We start from the raw sequence: 15,452 nt of genomic DNA, 5'->3' as shown, positions 1-15,452 counted from the left end.
AGATCGAGAAGAACAAAAGAAAAAAGAATATATCTGATCATGCGACAATGCAGCCGATCTTTTCAGAAAATCACTTACCACCTTGGTACTCGGAAAACATGTCCATAACATTGAAATGTCTCATCAAAGATATCTATGATATGACATAATGTTCATTCGAAGAAAAACTTGTGTGGTTGTACACTTTTCAATCTACTATGATTTTTCTACTTAATTTTTCTAGAAAATTTTTAACAAGGCAACAAAAACAAATATAAGCAACATTAGTAATGGTCTTCAAGAAAAATGTTACAAAGTCAAATAAACAAATATACAATAACATCAAACACAACTGTGCCAACAATCTCGACATTTTTCGTCTGAAAATAAATAGTTTTCGTGTTAAAATAAATGCGTAAAACCTAGTATCACTGTGCACATAATAAATTTCTCTTTTTACTTTAATATAAACGAACCATCACGTTTGATGGAATAACAAACTATTCTTTTTTTTTTAATAAAATATTCCTTTTCACTTTTTCTATTCTACCATTTATTTTACTGATACAAAATTTTGTTTTTATTTTTATTTTTCGATATGATAAATTATAACTATACTTATTATTACAAAAAAATAAACTGGTTGAACTTATTATAACTAAAACTAGGGGTGGGCATAATAACCGATACCCGAACCCGAACCCGAATCCGACCCGAAGTAAGTGGTTCGGTTCGGGTTTGGTTAGTGCCAAATACCTGATCGGTTTTCATCCTATCCATTTTCGGTTAACCGAACCCGATCGGTTATTATCCGATACCCGAATCTACCCGAACATAACCGAACTTAACCAAAATCTTACCATTTATGATTTATTCTCTTTCCCAAAATTGTGTAGTGCAATATATCCAAGCATCATACAAATCGTTTAGTGTTTCCGAAAATTATGTTTCCTAGATTCTTCTTAAGTGGTTAAGATTTAATCTCATAAATTAACAAACTGGAAACCTTAAATACTCATCTTTTTTTTTCTTACTCGGTGACGTCAAGAAACCGAACAAATGTAATTGTCGATCTTTTTTTTCAATTTCTTTCTTTTGTTTTGATTTTGCGTGTATGATGATTAGAAGTTTGATTCTGTTTGTTTGATGCGTAAAAGTTCGTCGATTTTGTTTGACTTTTGGTTGTAAAGTTTATTACAAGTAGAGGAATGAAACGTGGTTTACTTGTTTGTGTTCAGTAGAGGTTTGGTTTGATTTACTTGTTTGTGCTCCTGTTTGTATAATGTTTCAGGAATGGTTTCAATACAGGTCAAAACATGTTTTTCAAAAAAAGAGTTCGGATATATCCAAAAATATCCGAACCCGAAGTGAAAAAACCCGAACCCGACCCGAAATGTCAAAATACCCGAACGGGTTCTATACTCTTATACCGAAATACCCGAATATCTGAAATACCCGATCCGAACCCAAACGCCCGCCCCTAACTAAAACTAAGTTAAAAAAAAAATTCATGATTCAGTTGGGTTGACAACATAGCCGGCATGTGGATTTCACGTGATCTTACGCTGGTCCTTGTCGCAGGTGATCCAGCTTCCTCCACGCACTAGGGTTTGAATTCTAGGTTCTGTTCTTATCCTCTCATCTCCTCTCTCTGTGAGTAAGACACAAACCAAAGCAACAGGTTTGAAGATAAAATGGCCATGTCTCATCTCTTCCTTTCTTCTCCTCGACCTTCATTGGCTCCGCGACTCCACTCACCGACCCAGGTAACGAAAACCTTCTATCGAATCTCAATTCCTCATATAAAAAGAAAAGGTTGCTCCTTTTCATTAGCTAAGTGATATTTGTACCTAGATATAGCGTTTCTGAGATTTAAGTAGATCAATTCATCACAAGAAACAGTGATCTCTGAGGTTTACCTTGATGAGTTTTGTTGCTTCCCGTGTTGTGTTTGAATTTGCAGTTCTACTCTAACATGAGTAAAGATTTAAAGGGTGCAAATGAAGCTAAAGCATCAAAGAGATTCCTCTGCCGCTCGATTCATATGGAATCTGATCATTCAGGGGATTCAAAGAGGCTTACTTTCGATACCCTTTTGAGAAAAGCAAAAGATGTTTGGAATGATTCTCCACAGCCGGTCAAGGACTTCCCTTGGAACAGAGCGTTCGAGAACTTCGTGCAGCTGGTTCTTGATCTCGCCATATCAGTCGTTAAGTTCTTGTTTGTTCCCGTGTTGGCGGTTTCTTCCGTTAGCGAGATGTCTTATTGTGCACACGAGAGGAAGCTTGCTTTAGTCCCTTTCCCATTAGTTATTGGTATTGTTGTTGGAGGCATTCTGCAAGGGACCGCTTTGAACATCTCTCCTCGTCTTAAGGTCTGTGCATCATCAGTTGTTGTAACAATTTCAAAATCCTACTGGTCTTAGAGATAAGAGTATTTTTGTTTTTGTAGGAAGCGGAAGTACCATGGCATTTGATAGCTATGATGATGTTCTTCACTCTGATTAAGCTTCCTGGACCGTACTATCCGTACTGGGGGCGTTTGTTTGTTCCGCATTTTGCCAATGGAGTATTGTTTAGAGCACTTTGGTCCATGTTCTTTTGGTATAAGAAGACTAGAAACACATCAGCAACTCCTCACAGTTCGGAAACAAAATGAGCATCTTCATTCTATAGGTATATATGTAAACATATGGACATGTTTAGATATGACTCTAGTTTCTAAGTTTGATGTATCTCTTTAGTTGTAGGTGGGAACTGGCAAGTGGGTCACTTGGATTGGTTATTATGGGGATTATGTGAGACCTCGCGGCTTAGTGTGTTGGGGCATAGAAAGGAGCTTTCTTCTTCAATCTCAGAGATGTTGAGGTGTATGATAATATGAGTTTAATATTATATTGTAGCCCCTAGAGTTGATTAGTTATGTTTTCTTCTCTTTAGTTTTTTATTGACAATGTTTCATGTGAAAATTGTACTCTTCTTTGGGAATGTATTTGTATCTTTGAGATGGAAACAAGGAAAAGGAGTGATTCATGTTTTGTTCAGACAGAATGTTTTTGGGTTAACACAAGAAAGAATGAGATTTACAATTTGAATAAATAGTACAGTGATGCTATAGAGAACGAAACTATTGGTCACGAGGTGTTTTAAGTTCTTCTCACTCAAATATCATCTCCACGATAAGTTAACCATAGCAACCTCCCGTTAGTATCATGAGTTCTCGGTTGTTCTCCACGCTAACCGTTTCATTGGCCATAGCTGCTGTTGTCGCACCTTCCTCTGGTTCTCTAATCTTTTATGTTCCACAGCTGTCTGTCCAGCTTTTTTTGCATCCCAATTACCAAGCACCTGCTCTTCTCCTTGTGGCGGCGGCGGCGGCGCTTCTGGTCATTGAAATAATCTGTTTGATTTGAGCCATTCTCAGTGTCCATAAGAGAACTTGTGTCACTCTCAAGCTGTGAGATTGTAATGGCTTCCATGTGCCAACCTCCCATGGAGGGCCTAGAGATGTGAAAGTAGGAAGATGACTATGAGACAGCAACCGAGCGAGATGAGAAAAACAGAACAAATGTCGGAAGAGCTTAGGATAACAGCCGGAAAACGGACGTATCCAAAGGTAATGGGTGTGGACAAGAAAATATGAAGAGGGCTTGACTCAGACAAGTTTGTTCCTTTGGTGTGTTTCTCGCTGATTACATTCTCAACAGACAACACTGACCAGTGCTCGAGACAACTTAAGAACGCTTTTTTTTTTCTCTCTCTCTTTTTATCAACCAGACAACTTGATGCAATGAAAACGTTTTGATTTGATGACATGTTTCAACTTAGGCACCAAAATTTTACATAACCAGTACAGTGGCTATAGCCTGTAGGGAAAGAGAGTTCTGGTTGGTCTCGGTTGGTCTCCATGTTTAACCGGTTCACGGGATAGACATGATACATGTACAGTTCGAGCCTCAGAGCAAGACATGGTGCTACTGTTTTAGCTTCCTCTGTTTCTTTGATCTTTATTTTCCACAACTCTAAGTCCACCCTCCATCCCAAATGCTATGCACCCTGCTCTTCTCCTTGTGGTCTAGTCTTGTCCAAGCTACGGCTGTGACACTGCTCCCAAACTGAGGCAAAGAAAGAACCTGTTTGACCCGAGCATCTTTCTCGAAGGGCCAGATCTTCAGAGTCTTATCTCTTGATGAAGGTTCAAACTGGTGGCCAAACGGTCTCCATGAACAAGCCCAAATGATGCTCTTTTGTGCTTCAGCCTTTTGCCATGAGTTTGTGACTAACCTCGCCATTGTCTTATCAGAGTTGATCAAGGAAGACAAAGACAGACACAGACTTAGAGGACAATATTCAAGACTAAACCGCTGTAAACAAGAATCACAAAGTCTTGAGACTTTTGGATGTTATGAGAGATCAAATTTGAATTAGGTCGTCCATAGCGCTTACAAGTTAATTAATAGTGTTTTACCTGTTCTTTGGATAGAGAAAACTGAGAAGTGACTTGACTATCTCCGGAGACACACAAGCGCAGAATGTCAATCATAAGAGAACTCCAAGGGTGTCACTGTCCAAGCTGTGAGACTGCAAACGACCAACTGCTTTCCATGTCCCAACCTCCCATCGCCATATTTCCGCCATGGATGCAAATTGAGCCTGAAGAAGTTAGACACGATGTTGAGTCAACCACTCACAATATAGATAGATAGGTTTATGTGATAAACCCATAGCAGACATATTCGCACCAAGGACCTGCACATCTGCTTGTAAATCCTCTGGGAGGCTACCTTCTCCTCAGGCACAAGTAATGGTTCAGTGTCTTCAACAAAGATAAACAGTGGTTGCCTTTACCTTGAACCATAGCCACACAATCAATGTCATGACCATGAACTTGAGGACGAGCCAGTTCATGCCAATGCTCATCCTCTGCTTCATTTCTCTCATCTGTGGAGAACACGCGGCCCACAAATAATTTATATTTTGTTAACTAGGAGGTGTCTAGCCTTCGGTCCAAACAATCTTCCCGAGACCAGCCGGCGTTAATACCATTCTCACAAATAAAACTTTAACTGAATGAACATATCAAGTTGTTCAAAAAGAATGAGCATATCAAAAGGTCTCATCCTAAAGAATTATTTGAACGTCTTTAAATCCTAAACTTCTAACCTAATTTACAAACACATAGTAAGTACAACCACAAAGGAGGTGCTTAGGATCAAAGGGGTTGATGAAGTGTTTAAGAAAGGAAACAATTATCTTATAACAAGGAATTTTTATTTTATTAAGAACACTCAAGTATATTAAAAATAACTCGAAAGATTCTTTAGGACTTAACTCAGTACTCATCTGAGTAATTCAAGACTTCAGTTTGAAATGTTTTATCTTTGGAAAAGATGACATGTCCATTTCAATAAGAAAATGATGGTTCACCAGATGAAATTCAAACATTTCATTTCCTCTTTTTATTTCAAGAATTTGTTTGTACTTGGAGTGATAGTGTTTTTATTCTTCTTTGAAAACACCACTCTTATAACCACAAATGTGTTGTTTCCTTTTTCATCTTCTTCTAGTAGGACAACACCCCAATAGCAATCACTGGCATCCATTTGAAAGATTATTTTACCATTGGACGGTATTTTTAGTGGTGGAAGTGTCTTTGAAATCTTCTTGAGTTCTTTCACTGCTTCAGTATACTTCTGATTCCAGGAGCGTCCTTTTTTAAGTTTAGCTGAGAGGATTAACCAGGTTTTGCGAGATGATGTATGAAGTTCGTCATGTAGTTAACAATTCCAAGGAATTACTAAATTTGCTTGAAAGACAACTTTTTATCTGGAAACTCACTAAGTTGTATTGCAATGTGGGGCTGAGTGACACTCTGAAATATGCATGCCAAGGAAATGACCATTTTCTTTTCCAAGAGCATGATACCATATTGTTGTATGATATCATGAAATATTTTTAGTAGGCGAGTATGAGAGTCAATGTCTAGAGAAAAATCAGAATGTCGTCAATATATACTAAGGCATTTGAGAGGATTGGGTCAAACATCTTGATCATGGCCTTCTGGAATAGTGAAAGGGCTATCTTTAGACCAAATATAATGACCTTCCAGTGGTAATAACGGTCTGGAATGCAGAAACATGTCTTATGCTTGTCTTCTAGTTTGATTCATAACTGCCAACAATTCGCTTTTAAACAAAATTTGGAGAATACTTTTGTCTGGGGTAGTCTTTGGAAAAATATTTCTCATTTTGGTAAAAGAAACTTGTCATCTGCAAGAAAGTTATTTAGTGGTTGATAGTTGATGACCAGTCTCAGTTTCCTCGAATATGCTTTGCTCTTTTGTTGACATAAAAAGCTCAATGAGATCTTCTTTCAGTAGTTGATCAACTTCTTCAAGTGCAAGATTGTTGTGATATGGATTCATGCATGGGTGGCTTGCCTTTTTTTGGTTTGATGTCTTCATTCTTCTTGAAGCGAAAAGATAAGAAGAAGTCTGGATTTTTCCAAAGAGGTGAAGGACATCCGGTAAGGAATTTTGAGTGAGAAGCAACACATGATGTCTTGGAAATTTCTTATTTGATAGGATTCAAAATCTCCATGGGGGTAGAGATGGGAGATGGTTGTCCAAGGTAAGAGGTGGTTTTTGTTTTTAAGTTCTTTTAGGTGCCATGGTACTCTTTTTAGGCTATCGAGAACATCAAACCCAAGTATAAAATCTTCCAGGGAGATCTGACCCATATACTTTGGTTTTAACCATATATCTATGAAAGATTTGAATCTAGATAGGGTTACTGATGATGGAGATGGTAAAATTCTGACCATTAGCTACTTTAAATGGTACCAGACATGAATTCCAAAGGGAAGATGGAAGGATGTCCCTTGAGGATGGAGGAGGTAGTACCAGTGTCAAAATAGGCTATGACTAGTATCATACTTGATCGCAAAGATGAATATCTTTGCATTTGGAGATAGATGAAATATGCTTATCTATCTTCTTTTGGCAGTTCGGCTTTGTAGACATCAAGTGTCAAGTGTAAAGATTCAATATCATGAATTGATCATCTCCATTGGTCTCTTCTTCTTCAGTGTCAGATTCTTCGAAAGAGTCATCTCCTTGTTAAGTTTCAATAGCAAGTAGGTACAACCACAAAAGAGTTGTTTAGGATCAAATGTATATTGATAAAGTACACAAGGAAAGACAAAATTATTTTATAACAAAGGGACTTTTATTTTATTAAGAACATTCAAAGATATTATGAAATACTCGAGAGGCTCTTTGGGACTTAACTCACTCAACTCACTTGGTTTGGATTACAATAGTAATTCCTAAAGAATATTTTGTGGAATATTCCTAAAGAATATTTTGTGGAATATTCCTTAGATATTTGATATCTTACATTACACACCACACAAATAATATCTTACATTACACACTACATATAGTTGGTGTTGACTCTTTGGCCAATATATACCACATTTAGATGATATTGACATAGATAATACACTTGCTCTGTTATTTTGTTGACATAAAAGCTTCACATGCCCATGGTGAAGTGGTCTTCTCAATGAGATCTTCATTCAGCAGTTTATCAACTTCTTCAAGTGCGAGATTGCAGTGATCTGGATCCATGCTTGGGTGGCTTGCCTTTGTTGGGTTGATGTCTTCATTTTTTCTTATGGTACGGATACAAAGAAGTCTTCATTTTTCCAAAGAGGTAAAAATCATTTGGTGAGAAATTCCGAGTGAGAATCGGCACATGATTTTTTGGCAGTTTCTTCTTTGATAGGATTCAAAATTTCCATGGGCTAGAGATGGGAGATGGTTGTCCAAAGGAGAGCATTGTATGATAATCTTTTGAGGCTATGGAGGACATCAAACCCAAGTATAAAGTCTTTTCCAAGGAGATAATTGGCTGCTTTAAATGGTACTGAGCATGAATTCCAATGGGAAGATGGAAGGATATCCGACTTGAGGATGAAGGAGGAAGCATTTGTGTCAAAATAGGGTATGGGCTTGTCATACTTGGTCCGGAAGAAGTATATCTTTGCATTTGGAGATGGTTGAGACACATATGCCAGTCTATCTTTTTTTGGTAATTCAGCTTTTACAGTCGTCAAGCGTGTAAATATCTAATAGCATAAATTGATCATCTCCATCGCTCTCTTCTTCTTCAGAGTCAGATTCTTTGAAAAATCATATCCTTGTTCAATTCATATAGCAAGTACAGTGCCAGTAGTGGTTTGTCTTCGAGAGAAAATATTGATTCAACATCAGAGTCATCAATATCCTCAATCTGGGCTAGATAACAAAGTAGGTTAATGTCCTTTCGTGTTGCATATGTAGCACCTATATTATTTCTTGAAGCCTTTTATTTTCTTTTTTTTTCTAAAGAACTTCAATTTCTGGAGGATTGAGCATAGAAAAACGCTGCGTTTAGTTCTGAGGGTGATTTTGTGGAGATTAGGGTTTTGGTTCTAAACTTCGCCAAGTCATCGTTCTGGCGCCGCCATAATGCCTCCGCCGGAGGTTGTGGCTGTCACAGGTTCACGGCAAGAAGGTTTGTCACAGGATTCACAAAGGTCAGGTCCGCTAAATCGTTCGTGGGTGAAGGTTGCCCAACAAAATCAAAAAAGTTTAACAAAGTATGAAGTTCAAATCACGCTGGAAGATGGTATTTGTTCTGTCGAGGTACCAGATGAAGTTTTTAGGGACCCTCTACCCCTGTGGGAAGATTTCCTGATTGGAAAAGTTTTGGACAAAGTCCCACATATTGGGAAAGTCCATGCTATCTTCAATAAGATTTGGGCTTCTGACAAGTCACAAATGGTAGAGGTTTATGAGATAAATTCTACAACTATGAAGTTCAGAATTATGGACTCCGGTATGAGAGGAAGGGTTTTGCGCAGAGGTACGTGGAATTTAGCAGAATTTCCGGTGGTAATGACCGAGTGGAAACCTTTTGTAGAAGTGGAAGAAATTGACAGCTCTGTTCCTTTGTGGGTTCATCTCAAAAATGTCCCAATGAACATGTTCTCGTGGAAAGGACTCAGTTTTGCCACGAGCCCGGTAGGAGTTCCACTAAACCTTCACCCTGATACTGCTCTATGCAAGGACTTTAAAGTGGCGAAAGTTTTTGTCAAAGCAGATCTTACAAAAGACCTTCCAAGCTCTATGAATTTCAAATTCCAGGGGAAAGATACTCTAATTTCCTTCACCTATCCATGGTTACCCACTAAATGCTCAACGTGTGGAAAGTGGGGACACTCGGAAAAGGTTTGCTTAAAGCAAAAGGAGACAGTAATAGCAACACCAGTTGATGAAGTGGCAGTTTCATCTAAACAACAGGAGGAGAACAGTCTTAAGGGTTCGGACAGTGGATATATCCATGAAATCCAAGGGGAAGTGGAGCAAGTTAAAGAGGCAGAGGAGGTCCACACCTCTGATGAGACAGATAAGGAAGATGATCAGGAGGAAAGCTGGTTGACGCCTGTCAAAGTGAGCAAAACACCGGAGAAAACAAAGGAGCTTGATCAGGGCTCAATTCTCTCACACTCTCGTTTTGCAGTATTGGGATTAGAAGAGGAAGAAGGTGAGATACTGCAACAGGAAGAATCTACTAAATCAACTGAGATTCCACCTCAAGCTCCCATCCAAAAGAAGAAGGAAGTACAAAACAAAGTTCCATCGATCAACCATCTTTGCCGCGTACGTCTAAAGACAATCATAAGCTTGTTTCTAACTCAAATGCTCCGAAGACTACCGACTGCGGTCAAAGTCTTTTGGATATAAAGTCGACCAAGAAATAACTGATGTCGGGTTTCTATTGGAACATCCGGGGTTTTAACAAAAAAAAAACATATTGTTGTTAGAGACTGGATCAGAAGAGGAAGTATGAAGTTTGGATGTCTAATAGAAACTCGAGTGAAGGAAAACAGAGCTGAGAGGATTGTGTCCTCTGTTTTCCACAATTGGTCAACTATATCAAACTATGAGAACCACCGACTGGGTAGAATTTGGGTTGTTTGGAGTCCTGAGGTAAGAGTTACCCCTTGCTTCAAGACAAATCAAGTCATTACATGTTCAGTGTTATTGGAAGGCATGGAAGAAGAGTTCTTCTGCTCTTTTATTTTTGCATCCAACAGTGCTGAAGAAAGGAAGGAGTTATGGAGCGATCTTAAAGCTCACCAGAACTCGCCAATGTTTAAAGACAAGCCATAGATTGTGCTTGGTGATTTCAATGAGACTTTAAACTTGGAGGAATATTTGGGGCCAACTACTTCGACAATTTCTACAGGTATGCGGGAGTTCCAAGATGTATGTCGCTACTGTTCTCTCATTGACATGAAAGCGCATGGCCCTCACTTAACTTGGAGCAATAAAAGAAAGGATGATCTGATTCGAAAGAAGCTGGATCGTACATTAGTGAATGACGTGTGGATCACGAAATTCCCAACCACTTATTGTGTCTTCGAGGCAGGCGGGTGCTCTGATCACCTACGCTGTAGGATTCAGATTCAACCAGCCCCTTTAAAACCAAAGCGACCTTTCAAGTTCACCAACGCGGTGGCAGAGGCCCCAGGTTTCCTCCCTCTGATGAAAAGCTCTGGAGCAATACCATACCTCTACATAACTCGACGTCTGCTTTATTTAGGCTATCAAAGAAGCTCAAGGAACTGAAACTTGCTCTCCGACAGCTAAGTAAGGAAACTGTAGGTGACATTACAAAGAGAACTAGGGAGGCTTTTGACAAACTTTGTCTCTATCAGACAAAAGCGATGGTAAACCCCATTCCTGATACGTTGGATGACGAAGCTCGAGCTCATGATAAATGGCAGCTTCTTTCGTCCATTGAAGAAAAGGTCCTCAGCCAAAAGGCAAAGATGCACTGGCTAAATGTTGGAGATGGTAACAATACGAGTTTTCATAACTCAGTGAAGATCAGAGCAGTAAAAAACTCTATTAGAGAGATTCAGAAGGAGGATGGTTCAATTGTTACAACTCAGGAAGATATAAAGGCTGAGGCAGTTAATTACTTCCACGGGTTTCTGGCAAAACAGGTCGTGGATCATATGGGAATGGAGGTTGATGAGATGAAAACGCTACTGAATTTTCAATGTGAAGAAGCCGATAGAGAGCTTCTAATACATGATGTTCCTGCCATTGAGATTAAACATGTTTTATTCGCTATGGCAAACAACAAATCTCCAGGACCAGATGGTTTTACATGTGAGTTCTTCCAAGTTGCTTGGGACATTGTGGGGGAGGATTTTGTGATCGCAGTCCAATCCTTTTTCAAAACTGGTTTCTTGCCTAAAGGGATAAACTCTACCATTCTGGCCTTGATCCCCAAGAAATAAGACTCAAAGACTATGAAAGACTTTCGCCCTATATCTTGCTGCAACGTCATATATAAAGTCATTTCAAAGATTCTGGCTAACCGTTTGAAGCTCATTCTTCCAAAGTTTATATCTCCTTATCAATCTGCCTTTGTGAAAGATAGATTGCTGATGGAGAACGTCCTCTTGGCATCAGAACTAGTCAAAAGATATCATAAGAACTCAGTCTCAGCAAGATTTGTGCTTAAGATCGACATCTCTAAAGCATTTGACACCGTTCAATGGCCTTTCTTGCTCTCTGCTCTTACGACTCTCGGGTTCCCGAGTGAATATATTGTCTGGATTGAGAAATGTATCTCACTTGCCTCTTTCTCAGTCCAAGTCAATGGTGAACTAGCTGGGTACTTTAACAGTAAAAAAGGTCTTCGACAAGGATGTGTTCTGTCTCCTTACCTATTTGTCATATGTATGGAGGTACTCTCAAAAATGTTAGACAAAGCAGCGGCTTAGAGGAAGTTTAGATACCATCCTTACTGCCAAGATCTCAAGCTAACACACTTAAGCTTTGCTGATGATTTGCTCATATTCTCAGATGGTAGGAGAAGTTCAGTAGACGGCATCCTTGAGATTTTTAAAAGCTTTGCAGAGGCTTCAGGGTTGCATATCAGTATGGAAAAGTCTACTCTCTATCTGGCCGGATTAAATGACACAGACAAGCAAGAAATTCTCAGCCACTACACTTTCTCCAATGGTGATCTCCCGGTCTGGTACCTTGGATTGCCTTTGCTGACAAAGCAAATGACTGCTCAAGATTATGGCCCACTCATTGAGAAGATCAGATCAAGGATAAGCTCCTGGACAGTGAGGTTTCTCTCTTTTGCAGGGAGACTACAGTTGATAGCTTCAGTGATCCATAGCTTAACTAATTTTTGGATATCTGCGTTTAGATTACCAAAGAAATGTATCCAGGAGATAGACAGTCTGTGTGCTGCCTTCTTATGGTCTGGTCCGGTCTTAAGTACAAAGAAAGCAAAGGTTTCATGGACAGATTGCTGCAAGCCTAAAGATGAGGGAGGGTTAGGTTTGCGATCTATCAAAGAAGCGAATGATGTCTCGTGCTTGAAGCTGGTTTGGAGGATCCTCTCGACTAAATCATCACTGTGGGTACGGTGGATCAACAGATACTTAATACGGAAAAATTTGTTTTGGTCAGTCAAAGACAGTAGCTCTTTGGGATCATGGATCTGGAAGAAAATCTTGAAATACAGAGCCATGGCGATGCGGTTCATGAGGGTGGAAGTCAATAATGGAGCATCGACATCCTTCTGGTTTGATCAATGGTCCCCTCGTGGCAGATTGATTGACACAACAAATGGAAGAGGCATGATAAATATGGGCATTAAGCTTATTGATACAGTGGAAAAGGCTATCAACTCTCACCGCAGTAGGAGACATCGAGAGGAACTTTTCAACACGATAGAAGAGCAGATATTGACACTGCGTCTACTAGGTCTAAATCACAATGAGGATGTCTGTCTGTGGAAAGCAGGAGATAATATTTACAAAGCAGATTTTAGTTCTAAAGCGACATGGAACCTCATCCGTGTTGAACAAGCTAAAGTCGACTGGTACGAAGGTATTTGGTTCCCATGCAACACACTTCGATACTCCTTTATGGCTTGGATTGCGGTTCAAAATAGACTCCCCATGGGTGATAGGATCTTAACCTGGAGTATGCCCGCGACAACAGCATGTTCCCTCTGTTCAGAGCCGCTTGAAACTCGCAATCACCTGTTTTACAAGTGCAAATATTCAGAAGAAGTTTGGAAAAATCTTACTCTTACGCTACTGTCTGTGCACTATACGAATGATTGGGAGGATATCATCCGGTTTCTACCGGACCAGACATGGAACTCGGCCCGCTTATTTCTGCTCAGGTATGTGTTCCAGGCGACACTTTCAACTATTTGGAAAGAGAGGAATGGGAGAAGGCATGGAGAACTATCCAACAACCCTGCAACTTTGATCAAAAACGTGGACAAAGCGAAACCGCATATCCAGTTTGCGTACTATGGGAATTCACAAGCACAACAAAGCCATGGAAACATGGTTTTCATTTGGATAACATTTTATTTCTTTCTCCAACTCCTTAAGAAACATTCGAAACACTCAACTTATGTTGCAATCATTGTAAAAAAGTTTTTTCTTGAATTAATTTAACATTCATTCAAAAAAAAAAAAAAGAACTTCAATTTCTTTCCACTAGCTAGCTAGTTGAGGGTATTTGTCCTGCCATATGCTTCGGGATTTTTCTTTACCAAAGTTAGATGAGCATCCACGCCTTTTTTGTTTGCACTTGATTGAGAGTTCACACCAATAACATGCTTTCCTAAGAAGCTTCCCTTGTTCTTGTAATGGTTTGAAAAACTTCTGCTGATTGCACAGTTTCTTCGAGGGCTGCAATTGAGAGTTCTATATTTCTCCTAAGGAAGCTTAATTGTGTCATATTTTTGAGAGATATCATACATGAAGTCTCATTGCCAAAAAGGTTCTGGAAAAGAATTCAAGTATTCTTGTTTGAGGTTGAAATTTTGACATTCTTCTTAGACATTTTTTCATAATGTCTTTTGAGATATTTGCTGTTAAAGGGGTAGCACTTCGTACTGATATACTCTTCTCTTGCTTGGATGGTGAAGTGATCCCCTGTTCCAAGGAAATTATTGTGGATGTGGCCAATCAGCTCGTTAATTTTTGGTGGCTGGAGTTGTCAATATTCACCAAGGCTTATCCACCAAAGTCTGAGAATGGCCGTAGAACTTTGATACCATTTTATCAATGATTGTTAGAAGACTCGCTCCTAGACTAAGCCATGCATGTATTTCTTCTTCTTCTTCTTCTTCTTCTTGTTCTCTTCTTCTTCTTCTTCTTCTTCTTCTTCTTCTTCTTCTTCTTCTTCTTCTCTTCTTCTTCTTCTTCTTCTTCTTCTTCTTCTTCTCTTCTTCTATTCACCAAGGCTTATCCACCAAAGTCTGAGAATGGCCGTAGAACTTTGATACCATTTTATCAATGATTGTTAGAAGACTCGCTCCTAGACTAAGCCATGCATGTACTACTACTACTACTACTTCTTCTTCTTCTTCTTCTTCTTCTTCTTCTTCTTTTCTTCTTCTTCTTCTTCTTCTTCTTCTTCTTCTTCTTCTCTTCTTCTTCTGGGGGATGATATCAAACGATAAACCAGCTTGTGGTTCAGTGTGGAATTCTGGTTTTGACTATGGCTGAGTTTTAGTTTTCCGATGTTATCTTCTATCTTCGAGAATATTGCCATCACTGTCCATATCTTCTTCTTCTACTTAAAGATTTCTTCATATGATCTATATCATGAAGTCGTTTGATCTATATCATGAAGTTTAGTATAAAGACTTCTTTTTTTTTTGTTCAAACTGAAAACTTCATTAATAAATTAAACAGGGTTTAAAGCCCATAGGGCTTATTTAGCATCCCAATCTGCTCTACAGTTTTCTGATCTTGGAATAAAAGAGAAGTTAATAGACTTGAATGAAAGCGAAAAAGGTAGATATCACACAACGCTCCGTAGATCTCTAGCTTCTTCTCCTGCTTGTTGAGTGTGTTGATCGGGATTTGAGAGTCTGAGAGCAAGGTGCGAGGAGACAGAGGTCATACTCACTGCATGTTGAGATGTCGAACCCAGATCATCAAGTATCCAACCAAATCCTGCATCACCTGTTGAGGGATTGCAGGCGGCATCTGTGAAGATCGAGAAATTGCCTGCAGATCTAGGGTTTGGTTCGACTCTGATCAAAGGTATCGACGGTTTGTTGCAAGAGATGGGTTGTGCATTCAGCCATTCCCTTGCCTCCGTGATCGCTTTTTTGGGCTGTTTCTTCAGGGGTTGAGGCTCGATTTTCAAACAGGAGTAAGTTTCTCGAGAGCCATAAAAACTACACAATCCAAGCTGCAAGTGTCCCTGGTCCGATACCCACCGGAGGGAGGGAAGGGAGCTTTCGGGCTTTGTACCATCCCTCATGGAAGGTAGCAAAGTCAGATGGGTTTAGATCTCCTGTCAGAGGGGCCAATTTCCACACTTTCACCGCAAACAATGTTTTGCGGTTTGAATAA

The 15,452-nt window shown here is 39.4% G+C and overlaps 3 protein-coding genes across 5 annotated transcripts; 2 read left to right on the top strand and 1 right to left on the bottom strand.

The window, feature by feature from the left end:
• The first annotated feature begins 1,548 nt into the window (after positions 1-1,548).
• On the top strand, positions 1,549-3,022 carry LOC125608927. Of its 2 annotated transcripts, none has more exons than XM_048779581.1 (4): positions 1,549-1,745; positions 1,943-2,353; positions 2,431-2,654; positions 2,723-3,022. In XM_048779581.1, exons 1-3 carry the CDS (start codon positions 1,674-1,676, stop codon positions 2,635-2,637), a joined length of 690 nt encoding a protein of 229 aa, XP_048635538.1. In that variant the 5' UTR covers positions 1,549-1,673; the 3' UTR covers positions 2,638-2,654; positions 2,723-3,022. The 2 variants fall into 2 exon arrangements, with proteins under 2 accessions (XP_048635538.1, XP_048635539.1); XM_048779582.1 differs by having other exon boundaries at positions 1,550-1,745; positions 2,729-3,022.
• A 694-nt stretch (positions 3,023-3,716) lies between these two features.
• On the bottom strand, positions 3,717-5,106 carry LOC125608928. Of its 2 annotated transcripts, none has more exons than XR_007339493.1 (2): positions 4,447-5,106; positions 3,717-4,273 (listed from the first exon to the last, which is right to left on the bottom strand). XR_007339493.1 is itself a non-coding variant. In XM_048779583.1 (2 exons), exons 1-2 carry the CDS (start codon positions 4,519-4,521, stop codon positions 4,001-4,003), a joined length of 417 nt encoding a protein of 138 aa, XP_048635540.1. In that variant the 5' UTR covers positions 4,522-5,106; the 3' UTR covers positions 3,717-4,000. The 2 variants fall into 2 exon arrangements, 1 of the variants encoding a protein (XP_048635540.1); XM_048779583.1 differs by having other exon boundaries at positions 3,717-4,342.
• Positions 5,107-11,348: 6,242 nt separating this feature from the next.
• On the top strand, positions 11,349-15,452 carry LOC125608575. Its single transcript, XM_048778991.1, has 5 exons — positions 11,349-11,774; positions 11,826-11,877; positions 11,971-13,424; positions 15,074-15,137; positions 15,223-15,452. The coding sequence occupies exons 1-5, from the start codon at positions 11,349-11,351 to the stop codon at positions 15,450-15,452; spliced, it is 2,226 nt and encodes a 741-aa protein (XP_048634948.1).

Source organism: Brassica napus, chromosome A5 (assembly GCF_020379485.1).
Source record: "Brassica napus cultivar Da-Ae chromosome A5, Da-Ae, whole genome shotgun sequence".
Taxonomy (NCBI): Eukaryota; Viridiplantae; Streptophyta; class Magnoliopsida; order Brassicales; family Brassicaceae; genus Brassica; species Brassica napus.
This window is presented reverse-complemented; position numbering and strand designations above follow the sequence as displayed.